This window comes from Coregonus lavaretus (assembly GCF_964263955.1).
Source record: "Coregonus lavaretus genome assembly, chromosome: 3".
In the NCBI taxonomy this organism is placed as follows: Eukaryota; Metazoa; Chordata; class Actinopteri; order Salmoniformes; family Salmonidae; genus Coregonus; species Coregonus lavaretus.
In genome coordinates, this window is record NC_139990.1 from 25129359 (window position 1) to 25146206 (window position 16848).

Sequence of the window (16848 nt, forward strand, 5' to 3'; positions counted from 1 at the left end):
GGAGAACGGCGTCCCAGATTGCAATGGCCGCTCTAACCTCTTCGTCGTTTTTACCCAGTATATATAATCTTCCCAAGATATGGGTGGCTCCCTCTACTGTCCAATCCCCTGACTACAACACACAGACTTCTCTGTCCTATCCGGGGTGTCACACTAAAACCGGCTCTCTTTCTGCTAAATAAACATCCTTTCAGGTTCCACTTAAAAACATTAACAAAGTCATAATCTTCATATACGACAGGCTCTAAACAAAACTCCCCTGTACAGAAGACGCCTTTGTCCAATGACTCTTATGTGTAATGTAATGGAACTGAGAGTCATGTTCAACGGCTATCTCAGGAGAAGCAAAGAGTTTGAATACATTTACATTTACATTTTTGTCATTTAGCAGACGCTCTTATCCAGAGCGACTTACAGGAGCAATTAGGGTTAAGTGCCTTGCTCAAGGGCACATTTACGTCATTTAGCAGACGCTCTTATCCAGAGCGACTTACAAATTGGTGCATTCACCCTATAGCCAGTGGGATAACCACTTTACAATTTTTTTTTTTTATATATATATATATATTTTTTTTTTTCATTAATTTTATTTCTTATTTTTTACTTTTTTTAAAATTATTATTATTTTTTTATTTTTTTTTGGGGGGGGGGGGGTAGAAGGATTACTTTATCCTATCCCAGGTATTCCTTAAAGAGGTGGGGTTTCAAATGTCTCCGGAAGGTGGTGAGTGACTCCGCTGTCCTGGCGTCGTGAGGGAGCTTGTTCCACCATTGGGGTGCCAGAGCAGCGAACAGTTTTGACTGGGCTGAGCGGGAACTATGCTTCCGCAGAGGAAGGGGAGCCAGCAGGCCAGAGGTGGATGAACGCAATGCCCTCGTTTGGGTGTAGGGACTGATCAGAGCCTGAAGGTACGGAGGTGCCGTTCCCCTCACTGCTCCATAGGCAAGCACCATGGTCTTGTAACGGATGCGAGCTTCAACTGGAAGCCAGTGGAGCGTGCGGAGGAGGGGGGTGACGTAAGAGAACTTGGGAAGGTTGAACACCAGACGGGCTGCGGCATTCTGGATGAGTTGTAGGGGTTTAATGGCACAGGCAGGGAGCCCAGCCAACAGCGAGTTGCAGTAATCCAGACGGGAGATGACAAGTGCCTGGATTAGGACCTGTGCCGCTTCCTGTGTAAGGCAGGGTCGTACTCTCCGAATACAATATACAGTGAGCTCCAAAAGTATTGGGATTGTGAAATGTTTTGTTCTTTTGGCTCACTACTCCAACACTTTGGATTTGAAATGATACAATGACCATGCGGGTAAAGTGCAGACTGTCAACAAAATTTTCATCCATATCGGGTGAACCGTTTAGAAATTAAAGCACTTTTTGTACATTGTCCCCCCATTTTAGGGGACCAAAAGTATTGGGACAAATTCATTTATGTGTATTAAAGTAGTCAACATTTTTTTATTTGGTCCCATATTCCTAGCACACAATGACTACATCAAGCTTGAGACTCTACAAACTTGTTGGATGCATTTGCTGTTTGTTTTGTTTGTGTTTCAGATTATTTTGTGCCCAATAGAAATGAATGGTAAATAATGTATTGTGTCATTTTGAGGTCACTTATTGTAAATAAGAATAGAATAAGTTTCTAAACACTTCTACATTAATGGATTACGGATAGTCCAGATTAATTGTGAATAGCGATGAGTGAGAAAGTTACAGACGCATAAATATCATACCCCCAAGACATCCTAACCTCTCACCATTACAATAACGGGAGATTTGCATTTGTTTCGGGGGGATGACATAAGGGCTATGTTGAGAGGTAGCTTGCAAGTAAGTATTTCATTGCACTGTTTACACCCCGCTGTATTCTGTACATATGATTAATACAATTGGATTTGATTTAATTTGATTCGATTCTTGACAGTAAGGATGCTTGCCATTTCAGGAGACATAGTTCTAAAAGAGAGTACACAAGGGCCATACAGTGGCTTGCGAAAGTATTCACCCCCTTGGCATTTTTCATATTTTGTTGCCTTACAACCTGGAATTAAAATAGATTTTTGGGGGGTTTGTATCATTTGATTTACACAACATGCCTACCACTTTGAACCCTCCCACGACAATTTTTTTTTTACTGCTCTAATTACATTGGTAATTATGTTGGTTACTGCTCTAATTACGGGGGTTTGTGGTGTATTGGCCATATACCACAAACCCCCGAGGTGCCTTATTGCTATTATAAACTGTTTACCAACGTAACTCTCGTAGTAAATAAATGTTTTGTCATACCTGTGTTATAAGGTTTGATATACCACGGCTGTTGAGTCGTGCCTAAGAACAGCCCTTAGCTGTGTTATTTTGGCCATATACCACACCTCCTCGGGCCTTATTGTTTAATTATAGAAAGTGCAAAAAAAAGGGCTTGAATTATTTATTTTGTATTTTTTTCAGAAAAACTAATAACTCATACAGGATGTTTCAAAAGCAGTACAGATTATACACATTGTGTGTGTACATCCGTGGGCATGTATGCATTAAGTCATGTAAAATACTGGTTTAGTAAATAGTAACAGCAATGCCAAGCAAAATTAAAGAAATACTTTGGTGAATGCATTTAGTCCAGAGGTAGCATGCATAACACTAGAGGCCCTATTCATTAGAAACCCCTGACTAGGTACAGAAGATACAAAATATTTTTGTCTTGAGCTTCAAGACTGCATGTTGGAATTACTTGTGTCCTCCATACATCAATGTTTACAATGTGATATTAAAAGAAACTCCACTGCATATTAATTCAAGTGTAGCTTTGTCTTAGCCTGGAAACCCAGTGAACGGTTTTGAAATGGGCCCTAGGTTGAAATAAACAATCATAACAAATGATATTGCAAATACCCCAAGTATTAACAATGCTCTACAATATTAAACAACATAACACTTTTTACATATACTTGCAGGACCTTAAAACAAGATACACAATCTGGTAAAAACACTGACGAAACACACATACTGTAAATGTGTTGTAAAGAACATGTGCTTTTTTGTTACTCAAAATATTACTTTAAATGTTTGTCTACAACTCTTTTGAAATGTTACTTAAAAATGAGTATGTCATTGATTGGCCAGAGGTATAAAAACATATCAGCATATACCTGTAGACTTATATAACCCTGATCTAGTACAGGTCTAGTTATAATCCCTGAAGACCTATACAAATACCTTAAAGATGCCTCTCCATACAGTAACTTCCACTGTAACAGTAAAACAATGAAATATATGACAGAATACATCCATTGAAGAGAATGAGCTACATCAACATGTAACTGAATAACAAGCGTTAGCAATAGCCATACTATAACATTATGAAATGAATTGACGTTCCTTCGTGGTCCGGTCAGGAAGTTTGGCCACCAATGGTCATCTAGCAACCTGCACATAATAAGACATGGAAAATATGTGCATTATTAGATTGAACATGAGTTAACAGTGCATAATGTAGTTGCACTGATTACTTATTACTGACATGTAAAAACAACTCTCAACCAACAAATTTCAGACAAAGCAGTCATCTAAATTACTGCAAAATCCTATTTCATCTAAATTAATTATGGGTTACCTGTACCATTTGGCTTTTTATTTTATTTTAATTATCAATAAAATATTACATTTGTAAAATAACTGTCCTTAAGGATTATATAGTAATACTATTTAGCCCTACGTCTAGCCCCCCAAAAATGAGATAATGATTGACATATCATAAAACCATTTTGATAATGAAAATATGCTGATTGTGTGGTAAGCAAACAATATCCTATTTTCTTCTAATTGCTTTTTTAGTGTATATGTGATTGATAATAGTGCCTTGTTCTGTTCTCTGACATAAGGTAACTCAGGTTTCACTGCATGTTTATTATCATACTAACATTGCTTGTCTTATAGAGCAATCAAGGAAACCTTTGGACTATGGTGAATGATCACTTAGAAAATCTCTCATATTGGGGTCAGCCATTTTCTCCATCTTTTGAGAACGGCAAAACCAAAATCAGAAAAGGCCACTCCATTGCCAGTAACTGGAAAAAACACAATCTAAAGTTTCAGTAAATTGAAAAAACATAATTATCTGTGACTTTCAAAAGTAACTTTTAACACAATGTATTTAATGCAACCATTCTCTTCAGAAGAGGATAATGTAATAGGAATGAGTGTCTAAAATAGGCCGTATTTTTCAGAACCAAAACATATATCTAAATACAGTAAATGGATGAGCAGTTAGTTGTTTTGATATAGAAACATTGTGTTGTCCTTACAACTAGTGTCAAAAGTATGTTATACATAACATTCAACCATTATGTTGATAAATCACATGTATACAGACCGAGGGAATCACTATGATGGGAAAATTAAATAAAAAATTTAAAAAAGTAAACAAAGTTTCATTGATATAAATCCAGACCTACCAATTATGACTCTTCTGTACCGAACCAACAGGACCACCAAGATCAGAACTCCAATAATGACAATGACTGCCGGAATGACTCCACCAACGACACTTCCGCAGTCACAACATTTTCCATCTGCAAAACAAAAGGCATAGTTTTTATAAAAAGCAACAATATGTAACCAGAAGCTAATTTCAGTTTCGTTCCTGCTTCACTTGAAAAGCTGTTGTTAGTATGCTGTTCAGTTCAAATTAAGATTGTTTCCCGTGTCAATAACACTAAACCAAATTAACCATCAATAACACTACAAAACCAAATTAACCATACTTTACCACATGTTTCCACAATTTGCTCCTTCAAAGCTCTATGGTTGACATAGCATTCATAAGTTTCCTTATCTGCCTCTGGGATCTGCACACTCATCCTGATCTGGTAGGTGTCATCATCATTGGGTAGGACTTCTGTAGACAGCACTCCATCATGTGTGGTCAATGGAACACCATTCTTCTTAATATGCATATCCACATCTTTGGGATAGAAACCTGTGGCCATGCAGGTCAGTCGGACATGTCCTGCAATTTGGGCCTTTTTAGCAAATTGATATACCTTTGGAGGGGCTAAAGGGGGAATAAACGGAGAACATTAATATTATTTCTGATCTCACATGTACAAATGGTGTTTTTTTGTTAACCATTTGTTAGGCTATACTATTTAAGGTTCATAAGTACTCACAATCAGCACTACTGAATTCTTTCTCCTCATATTCCATGAATTTAGACAGCCAGTCCACACACTCTTTCTCCAGGTAGCCCTTGATGTACTGGTTGAGGATCTGCACCCCGTCCCACTTCCTCTTAGTCGGCAGAGCTTGATCAACTGGGGCCACCCACTGCATAGTGGCATCATCGAAGGCCAGGAAGTCGTCACCATCGTAGCTGTATTGGTCAATGCCCTTTATGAATTTCAATGTGCCGTCTGGCTGTTGGTCAATCTCACAGCCAACCTTCCACTGAAGGATATGGACATCTGAAACAAAAAATAAACAATGAAAAATGAGGTAAATGATGCCTCTATGGCAATATACATAGATAACTAATGACCCACAATTTTAAAAGATTAACGGTGAGCGTAGGACACATTTCAGGTGTGGTCCCTCACCAGTGCTGTTATGCATCATGCGCTTCATCAAGATGTCGACGTTGACTCTGAACCACTGCTCCTTGCTCTTGCGTGACTGAGTGCCTTTTTCCCAGTAGTCTGCAGGCAGCTTCTCCCTCATCCAGTCCTGTTTGGGAATCTTCTTCTTTGCCACACTGTCATAGTAGTCGATCTGTTTGTTATTCATCAGGCCCATGGCAGTGAACTCATGGATACCAGGCAATTCTACTGGCTTTGAGAGGGCAGTGTAGATGTAATTCAGGGAGTAGGTGACTGTAGGGGAACACATTTTAACATTGAGATCATTTGACTGAATTTGCATTCTCTCCATGTTACTCAATGCTGTAAAACGTGAATATGAAATTACTGTATGTCAAATATCTATGTCGATCATAGGTCTGTAACGGCCAACAAAATAATTTATTCAATTAATAGTGTCAAAGAGACCTTGCATGATGTTGTCTAAATGGTAGGTAACATATCAATAACAAATAAGCCCACACTAGTGCATTAGTGAAAAGTGGGACACATTCTGCAACTTATAAATCAACCTATTTCATATTAATATATTAAAAAGGATACTTTGGAATTTTGGCAATGAGGCCCTTTATCTAATTCCACAGAGTCAGATGAACTCATGGATACCATTTTTATGTCTCTCTGTCCAGTATGAAGGAAGTTAGCATTGGCTTGTGAATTTACCTCAAACTAGCATTAGCGCAATGACTAACAGTCTATGGGTACAGCTAGTTAGCGTTGGCTCTCAAAAGTACCTCTAACTTCCTTCATACTGGACGCAGATACCTAAAAATAGTATCCACGAGTTCATCTGACTCTGGGGTAGCAGATAAAGGGATTCATTGACAAAATCCTGAACTATCCCTTTAACCCAACACCTACCGACCTCATGAAGAGCTTTGGAACTCTTGATATAATGATTAAGGTGTTGGCTTGACAGTCGCTGGAACTGGGTTTGAGTCCCGGTCCGGGCTACCCTGTGAATTTGCTACATTGGTGTCAGAAATGGGATGTGGCCCGTGAGGTCATCGGAGAGGGACTTGGTAAAGAGAAGTGTGGGGACACGCTCGCCTGAATTAAGGTGGTAATGTAGTGACCTTAACCCAACACCTACCGACCTCATCAAGAACTTCGGACCTCTTGGTGAAACGATTAAGGTGTTGGCTTGACAGTCGCTTGATCCAGGTTTTAGTACCAGTTGGGGCTATCCCCCAGATTCACTACCATAAAGAATATAAATCATATGTCTTTCCTTTGTTCATATATTGCTTTTTTGTTGTATTGTTTGTATATCGTATTTTAAATATCAGTGAGTGTATAAGTGTTTTGTTACTTGTTATGACTTGTGTTTTGTTTGTGGGCCCCAGGAAGAGTAGCTGCTGCTAAACAAATAAACAAACCTGTGTAAAATTACAGAAGTCATCATCAGTATATAGGCTACTGTAAAATTGCAAACACATTACAAACATATTAAATCTTCTTTGCACTTGTTTTACTTTGTGATAATAAAAAATAAGTAGATGACGCTATGCCTGGTTATTCCAAGCAAAGTAAAAATATGTGTGTTCTTGTTCTTGTGCTGGCCTGTAAGTGCGCAATAGCTTTCCGGTAATCGATACAATGGATGGAGAAACGCGCATAAAGGTCCACTACAAATGCTATAATGCAATTTAAACAAGTAGACTATTATGCTAATAGGCCGCAGCAGTTTATATAGCGATTTTAAAAGTATTATTTTGTATTATTTTTTTGGCAAGCCTGGATGTAAACTTTTACTTTCAATTTTGATAGTCGAGTACTTACCGCTTTGGCTCTGGCAAATACATTCTAGTAAAAAATATAAAACAAAAACGATCAAATTAGGTCTATACATCTTGTTAATCAAACTACAGCCGTTTTCTTAAGCTATATCCCTATTTTTAAAAGTAAATGTCGATGGAAAGCTCCTTCACAAATGTCTGATGAGTTTCTGCTGCTTCTGCTTCCTCTTCTTCTTCTGTGGGTTTTAAGGCGGAGTACTTTTTTATTTTTAATCGTCATTTTGCAAACGCTCTTATCCAGAGCGACTTACAGTTAGTGAGTGCATACATTTTCATACTGTCCCACCGTGGGAAACGAACCCACAACCCTGGCGTTGCAAGCGCCATGCTCTACCAACTGAGCTACAGGATTTTCTTTTGTTACATGGAATATTGGCAAAAGCCGTACCACCATCTCAGGCCCTAGAGCCTGAGAAGGGAGATATGGAGATTTAAAAGAAGGAAGAAATGGGAGTTTTGTTTTGGCAATGTACTATTTTCATTAGGGTGGAGTAAGTTAGTATCACTATTAAGTATGGATTTTGTTTTGTTTTTTTGTTTTATATATATTTTGTGGTTTCAAACCGTCCAGTTGCTGCCACCAAAATCCATACTTAATAGTGATACTAACTTACTCCACCCTAATGAAAATAGTACATTGCCAAAACAAAACTCCCATTTCTTCCTTCTTTTAAATCTCCATATCTCCCTTCTCAGTCTCTAGGGCCTGAGATGGTGATACGGCTTTTGCCAATATTCCATGTAACTCTTTTGCAGAGAAATCTTTCAGCCCCAGGAACCATTCCGCTGCAACCGCAATGATTTCAATCTTCCTAGATCTTTTCTCCACCTTGGCAGTGCCATTAATCACCATTGCGATAAAGGCTACAAAGTTCACCTTTTTAACCTTTAAAATGTCAGGATCATCTTGGTGAAAGGCAACCCCTGCAGCGTGCATTGAAGGCCTATCCACCACAATGGACTCTTCAGGAGCACCATTCAAACCCTCAACCCTTTTAACCGCTGCTGCATAGGAAATGCTCTGTACAACCCAAACTTTGGCCACCTCATTTTCTTTCACCCTTGTCGGGCATTCAAAAGACGTGGCTTCATGGTTCCCACCACAATTACAACATTTAACTTTTTCATCACTTTTGTAACACATTAAATGATATTTTCCACAACTTGGACATCTTGGTTTCTCCCTTCTGCAAACCCTTGACACATGACCAAAAGCTTTACAGTGATCACACTGAATTGGTCTTGGGATAAATGCTCTGACTTTGTAGTTTATATACCCCAACTGCACTTGAGTAGGGAGAGACTCCATATAAAAAAACAAAAGAACAGATAAACTCTTCACTTTTTCATCATTCACCTCTCGAGTCATCCGACGTGCATCAATCACTCAAGGAATAATTTTAGCCTAAAATGACATACCCAAATCTAACTGCCTGTAGCTCAGGACCTGAAGCAAGGATATGCATATTCTTGATATCATTTGAAGGAAACACTTTGAAGTTTGTGGAAATTTGAAATTAACGTAGGAGAATATAACACATTAGATGAAGTAAAAGATGGTAGAAACAAAAAACGTGTTTTTTATTTATTTATTTTTTGCATCATCTTTGAAAAGGCCAGACAGTGATGTACGATTCTAGATGTAATTTAGATGTTGTCCACCAGATGGAAGCAGTTTGTGTGCAAAGTTTCAGAATGATCCAGAGAAGAATTACATCACTACACAATATTTTGTATCAAGTCTGCCAGGAGTTTTCCCAAATGTGCCGAATTGGTTTACAAGTACATAACTATAGAGAACATACAAAAATGCTATGGTAATACAACATTTAAGTTTGCACACTCCCAGGAATGTCATAAATTATGGCTCATTAGCTTCCCTACAGAAAAGACACTAACCTTCACACATCTAGATGGCCGAACAGGGTGGGTGTTGTTAAGTTGCGTCAATTCAAATCTGGTATTAGGAACAAAAGAGGTCAATACACGTCTTCTAAAATAGACTAGTATTTTAATTCATGCAAAACCTTCAATGGTAAATATAATGTTCGTATATACGGGTCCACTGAAATACCACGCAGGGCAGACAGAGAACTAATCCATTGTTACAGATTCTTCTTCAAATACTCTGACAGAGATATTTCCCACTCCCTGCTGGCCAATCAGAGTAGAGACTGAGCGTGGTTTAGACTTACTCAGCCAATCCGTTGGCGCACCGGCTGGTCCCAGTCCCTTGGCGCTCCACTTGTTGCACACTGTTGCCAGGCTTAAGTTTTTATCATAACAACCTGTAGAGTCAGCACCCAAAAAAACACCATTCCACTGTACTGTGAGTACCTACGTTCAAGGACGGTTCACAGACAACGGTTCACAGACAACAAAGAGGCAGTGTTCGTATCTGTAAGAAATACAAGTCTTATCTGTTCTACCCCCTAACGTTCCTTTCATGAATCACAGCTTGTTATGTGAAACAATTTATATCAGTATAGTACAAACCTTCTATGCTTATCATTAATGCATTCCTTCTAAGCTATTCATCACATACGGATCCAATTATGAGAAAATAGAACCCCACTGTGTGGTGTCAGAGGTCAAACTGTAGAACCCAGTTCCTACATTTGAATATAAAAATTGATTTTTCAAACAAAACTACACTACATTTTTATCTCTGGGACCCTCAGGATGACAAATCAGATTAAGATTACTGAATGTAAGTACATTATTTACCTTCAGAGGTGAATGTACCAAACCAGTTGCCGTGATAAGTGTTTTGTTGTTGTGCATTACCCTCAAACAATAGCATGGTTTTTCTTCACTGTAATAGCTTTTGTAAATTGGACACTGCAGTTAGATTAACAAGATTGTAAGCTTTCTGCCCATACAAGACATGTCTATGTCCCGGAAAGTTGGCTGTTGCTTACAACACCATTCTAGTCATATATTGCATATTGAGCAACAACTGTCCCGTATGGGACACCGATCCTGTAGAGGTGAACAAACCTTACTCCGACAATATATAAAGGGACATTCTCCATACTGTACCCTACTTTGCTCCTTTTTCCATTATTTTGAACAATATTCCAATCCTCCTTGATTCTACCGCCATTAGATTCACAATCCACTTCATCGTCCGCCTCCGCCATCTTTTCAAATCTGTCATACCCTCGTGTCAGTTCAACGTTTTTTGCGACGGCCACCAACAGCACCGCCCAAATTGTCATGCAACGGACACACCGATTGTGTTTGGCTTTTTGGTACACAATAAATACATTAATTTCCAATAGAACGCTGCGTCTACCTTGCAGCATTGCGTTGCGGAGACAGTTGCAGTGCGTTCTGTGTGGTGCATACCTTGGATTCATCGAACGTATGCGTCAAACCTTATGCGTAAATGGGTTGACAGAAATTGTAGCAGAAGGTGAATGTTGAACTTTTGTTGCACACATTTCTAGATGATGCTGCATACTATTTTGCGCAAAAACACAGTCGGTGTGTTCAAAAAGCGTTGCATTGCATTCTTTGCCATTTGAAGAGTATTTCTATCCAATGATTTTCAAGGGCTGAAATAAACCTAGCTGTTGTCAGGTAAAATAGAGCGTGGGAGGTTTCCGTAGCTGTAGCCTGTGGCATCATAGTGAAGAAAAATATAGACAAGGCTAAGAAAATATCACAACATATTTTTACTTGAAATCAAATATTTAATTAAATCTCTACAATAAGTCAATTACAATAAAATGTGTTGTTACAACTCTATCATAGGTCTACACAATGGTAACACCTGACCTTATTCTCTTTATTATATTTGAGGTACTTAAATTTTTGAAACTGTTGTCACTGACAATTCATGTGTAGTGATTTTATTTATTGTTTATTTGCTTTACTTTAATGTTATTTTATGTTTCTTAGGATAAAATATACTTGTAGTGATGTCCTATGTTCATTTGTTATTGTATTGCAATTTAAAATTTAATAAAAAATAAAAAATTAAAAGGCAGATTTTTCACTGTAGATAGGAATGGATAACTTATTTCATGAACAACATAAAATAAACATTCACATACCCTCAATAATTGTATTATGTAACAATAATGATAATTTGTATTTTACATTGACAGACTTTTTCTGACCATTTGGTAAACTTTCTGTTTATAGGTTTGTAAGTCTCTTTTTCTCTGATGATACATATTTCATCATAATGTCATGACTGATTGCTCTGACATAGGTGTCAATCAGTACATCTCTACTGTCAACTCATCCCTCCCTTCATCATCAATTCATCCTCCAGCCCTCTACCTTACCCTTTTCCAAGTTCCCCACACTCCAGTAGTCAGAGTGCCTCCTCTTTTTCCCAACCCCTCCATCCGAGTGCCTCCCTTCTGTCTGTTGAAAGCCTGAAGCCCGCCGGCGATGTACGTGAGAGCCTTGTTCCTGTTTCCTCCCCCCTCTCCTTCCTCTCTCCACCCTCTCGGTAGTGCAGAGTGTCCATAGGGTGGCCGGGGAAGGGACCCAGCGGCCTCCTCTCCAGATCCTCCCTCTGGCCCCTCATCATGCCCTTCTGTCCCCAGCTGTTCTCTGCCACCAGCTCCCTGAGCATGCCCAGAAGTGGGTCCTCTGGTCCCAGCTTCAGCAGCGGCCCCCAGGTGCTGCCTGGAGCTGGAGTAAGTCAGCCTCCCACTCAGGGTTCTCCAACGTGGGCAGGATGGAAAGGGGGAAGTGGGGGTGCCCGTGTGCCCCCGGGATGGGAACCAGCAGAGCCAGTGAGAAAAGAGTGAGCATCGGCTGAGAGGCACAGAGAAGGAACGAAGATAATCTCATCTATAGGTTGTTGGAAAGATAAAGTAGTTCTGAAATAAATCACAAAATTTAAAAAGACGGCTGTAGTTTAATTAGTAAGATGTATAGACATCATTTGATGGTTTTTGTTTTATGTTTTTCACTGGAATGTATTTGCCAGAGCCGAAGCGGTAAGTTGTGTACTCGAATATCAAAGTGAAAGTAAGAGTTTACAGCCAGGCGTGGGAAAATAATAATAAAAATGTATTTAAAATCTCTTACCATATATACTGCTGCGGACTATTAGCATAATAGTCTACTTGTTTTAATTGCATTATAGCATTTGTAGTCAACCTTTTTGCGCGTTCCTCCATCCATTGTATGGATTACTGGAAAGCTATTGCGCACTTACAGGCCAGGCACAGTGTAACAAGAACACACACATTTTTCTTTGCTTGGAATAACCAGGCATAGCATCATCAACTTATTTATTTAAATCACAAAGTAAAACATGTGCAAAGAAGATTTAATATGTTTGTAATGTGTTTGCAATTTTACAGTAGCCTATATACTGATAATGACTTCTGCAATTTTACACACGTTTGTTTATTTGTTTGGGGCCCACAAACAAAACACAAGTCATAACAAGTAACAAAACACATCATAAATTGCAAACCTATCCAGATATTTGGAAGCCCTGATTCTTAGGGCCCTATTCAAGAATAAGAAAAAATGTACTGTGTGGGGCAACAAAGAAGATAAACTTCATAACACAGCATTCCTCCTTCCCACACAGAAATATGATTTTACCCTGAAATAGCACTAAGTGTGTTCGATAAGATAGGACATGATATCTAGCAGCACACAAAATGCATACCTAACATGAAGATTTCTACAGGTGTTTACTTAGAACCATTTACTATGTAAGCACTGAATCATATGTAGCTGCTGTACATATTAGTACACAGAAATAAACTGAATATCAACGTCCACACCTAATACCAACCACATAAGCATTGATATATCCATTGGCTTACCTTGTAGAGTTTTCAGTGTTTCTACCTTGACATCCCCCTGACCCTTTAAATACCCCATACATTAAAAGAGTTTATCAGCTGACAGCATCGTGTCCTCTGTCCCTAATTGGTTAATCGGGCCCTTGATGCACAAGTGTAACGCAACTCTGACATCTACATTCTTCTGGCTTGGAAACAGGTCTTACTTAATTGATGGACTCTAAAGTGCCCAATTATTGTGCTTGATTGTGAAGTGATTCATTAGGATTTGAAGAAACCTCGTCAAGGTCTCAGTCATTAAGGTCATCTCACGGGGAGGACACAGACACACCTGAAAGAATTCCATTGTCCAGTTCCTGACAAAATCCCAATCCTTATTGACATAATTCATAAATACTCCGGATCAGTCACTTTTCTCAATTGAACGATTCAAGTAAAAACATCATACAACCAGACTTCTATAATGATCATACAACATCAACTATGGCTGAAATTCCAACACGAAAGATAACTTCTCTTTTGCTTTCTGTTTGCCATGTATAAATCCTATTTTTATATGGGTAGTTGGATGTATTTGTTTATGTTTTCTTATCGGTATATTGGTATCCAAGTTCATGTCATTTTCTGGTGTTGTTGGTTGTCTACAAAATATCCTGTCTTTTGGGCAGTGGGTAATTGGTATTATGCAATCATAAGTGGTTTATTGAGGTCACAACCACACTATAGATTACATTAATTACTAAACAGAGCTGTTATCCTCACAGAGGACAGTCCTGCGTGCTTAGTAAATTCTCCTTTTAAAGACGTTCTCCGGTACTTTTGTATACTTTTAGCCAGTAGTTCTGAAAGTAGTGCTAACGAGCCAAAAGTGGTCCCTGAAAATTGCTTGTTATGTCACATATGTGCAGATATGTGCTCCCTCTCTTGCTCTGCTGTGTTTGCATCTTGCTAGGTGTTACGCAAATGGCGAGGGGCTGAAGCTCATTGGCTGAAACTCGAATTACTAGGGGGCTGGCCCATGTGGGGGAAATGGTGCTGCACAGCTTCCAGAAAACAGTCGCTTTCAAACTAGGGATTTTGTGGCCAATTAAGGTAAGACAGTAATTCTGCTCATAGATTATGCATGTATGAACTACACATTGAAACATCCAGCCCAAAGCAGGAGGTTTAAAAAATACTTACTAATTGCCAAAGTTCCAGAGCATGCCGAAGAGGATTGTAGCATGATCCTAACTAAACCTGGTCTGTTAAAAGCATTCTAGTAAGGTACGACTTCTCCGATTTTACTGATAGGTGTTTACTTCAGCTATCTGATCTGTTGAAAAATGCTTTTAGACAACGAGTATATAAAAGACTACCTACACTTCCATTAGGTAATACAGCCCATTTATTAAAGACCTCATATTGTCATATTTGGGGTGGGATTGGGTTACTTGATCTTGTGCACACACTTCCTGGCACTCACTGTGTACAATATCATCACAAACATCTATACATCTTGTTATTGATTACTGCATTGTTGGGTTTAGAGCTTGCAAGAAAGGCATTTCACTGTACTTGTGCACATGACATTAAAACTTGAAACTCTAAACTACGTGCACATATTGATATCATAACAACCATGACAAACCGTGGAACAAAACAAGTAGTCGCAAGGAATAATCATAAAATGCTTAAATTTACCATAGCATTATTATATACTGAACAAAAATATAAACGCAAGACTGAAAAATGTCAAAGATTTTACTGAGTTACAGTTCATATAAGGAAATCAGTCAATTGAAATAAATAAATTAGGCCATAATCTATGGATTTCACATGTCTGGGCAGGGGTGCAGCCATGGGTGGACCTTGGAGGGCATAGGCCCACCCACTTGGAAGCCAGGCCCACCCACTGGGGAGCCAGGCCCAGCCAATCAGGTGAAGAAGCCGAATGAGGAGGTCCTAGGCTGGCATGGTTACACATGTACTGCGGTTGTGAGGTCGGTTGGACGTATTGCCAAATTCTCTAAAACGACGGAGGCAGCTTATGGTAGAGAAATTAACATTAAATTATCTGGCAACAGCTCTGGTGGACATTCCTGCAGTCAGCATGCCAACTGCACGCTCCCTCAAAACATGAGAAATCTTTAGCATTGTGTTGTGTGACAAAACTGCACATTTTAAAGTGGCCTTTTATTGTCCCCAGCACAAGGTGCACCTGTGTAATGATCATGCTGTTTAATCAGCTTCTTGATATGCCACACCTATCAGGTGGATGGATTATCTTGGCAAATGAGAAATGCTCACTAACAGGGATGTATACACATTTCTGCACAACATTTCAGAGAAATAAGCTTTTTGTGTGCGTATGGACAATTTCTAGGATATTTTATTTCATCTCCTGAAACATGTGACCAACACTTTACATGTTGCTTTTATATTTTTCTTCAGTAAATATAAACCCTGAATTGTTAATAATAGGTATTGGCCATTGAGAGGATTTGAAGCCACCAGTCGGACATATTGGCACTCCCCAATAGGAGCAGTCCTCCATAGGAATGAATGGAATTTCAATTAAAGGACACAATTAAATGTATTTAAGTAGTTGGGACAGTAACATTAGTCATTTAAAAAAAGTATACCTTAACGAAAGTTTGTTTATATGTTATTTAATTTCAAATGTTATGTTTAGCTCACATAATACATATAATTTAAAAGTATGCACTAAGGTGTCTGTAATAGAATAAATATGGCAAAAACGAATGTAGACATCAATAAATGCATTTCTATAGCTTCCTTCAAAAGCACCACAATTCTCTCGCCCTCCATTTGGCAAAACTGACCATAATTCTATCCTCCTGATTCCTGCTTAGAGGAGTAAAAACTAAAGCAGGAAGTACCAGTGACTTGCTCAATATGGAAGTGGTCAGATGATGCCGATGCTACGCCACAGGACTGTTTTGCTAGCACAGACTGGAAAATGTTCTGGGATTCATCCAATGGCATTGAGGAGTATACCTACTCAGTCACCGGCTTCATCATTAAGTGCATCAACAACATCTTCCCGTACGTACATTTCCCAACCAGAAGCCATGGAATACAGGCAACATCCGCACCGAGCTAAAGGCTAGAGCTGCCGCTTTCAAGGAGCGGGACACTAATCCGGACCCTTATAAGCAATCCCGCTATGCCCTCAGATGAACCATCAAACAGGCAAAGCGTCAATACAGGACTAAGATTGAATCATACTACACCAGCCCTGACGCTCGTCGGATGTGGCAGGGTTTGAAAACGATTACGGACTGCAAAGGGGAACACAGCCGCGAGCTGCCCAGTGTCGCGAGCCTACCAGACGAGCTAAATGCCTTTTATGCTCGCTTCGAGGCAAGCAACACTGAAGCATGCATGAGAGCACCAACTTGATCCTGGACTTCCTGACAGGCCTCCCCAAGTGGTAAGGGTAGTCAACAACACATCTGCCTTGCTGATCCTCAACACTGGGGCCCCTCAGGGGTGCGTGCTTAGTCCCCTCCTGTACTCCCTGTTCACACACGACTGCGTGGCCAAGCACGATTCTAACACCATCATTAAGTTTGCTGATGACACAACAGTGGTAGGCCTGATCACCGACAACGATGAGACAG

General features: G+C 39.3%; 1 protein-coding gene across 1 annotated transcript in view; it reads right to left on the bottom strand.

Moving 5' to 3' along the window:
* Window positions 1-7611, bottom strand: part of LOC311106830 (uncharacterized protein) — a 29566-nt gene extending 21955 nt beyond the window's left edge. The window contains exons 1-5 of the mRNA XM_084149202.1: window positions 7417-7611; window positions 5596-5868; window positions 5170-5463; window positions 4770-5054; window positions 4456-4572 (exon numbers count right to left, since the gene is read on the bottom strand). Of these exons, the coding sequence (XP_084005328.1) occupies window positions 4456-4572; window positions 4770-5054; window positions 5170-5463; window positions 5596-5868; window positions 7417-7486 (1039 nt within the window). The 5' untranslated portion in view covers window positions 7487-7611. The remainder of the gene's footprint in view (window positions 1-4455; window positions 4573-4769; window positions 5055-5169; window positions 5464-5595; window positions 5869-7416) is intronic.
* Between the last annotated feature and the right edge of the window lie 9237 nt (window positions 7612-16848).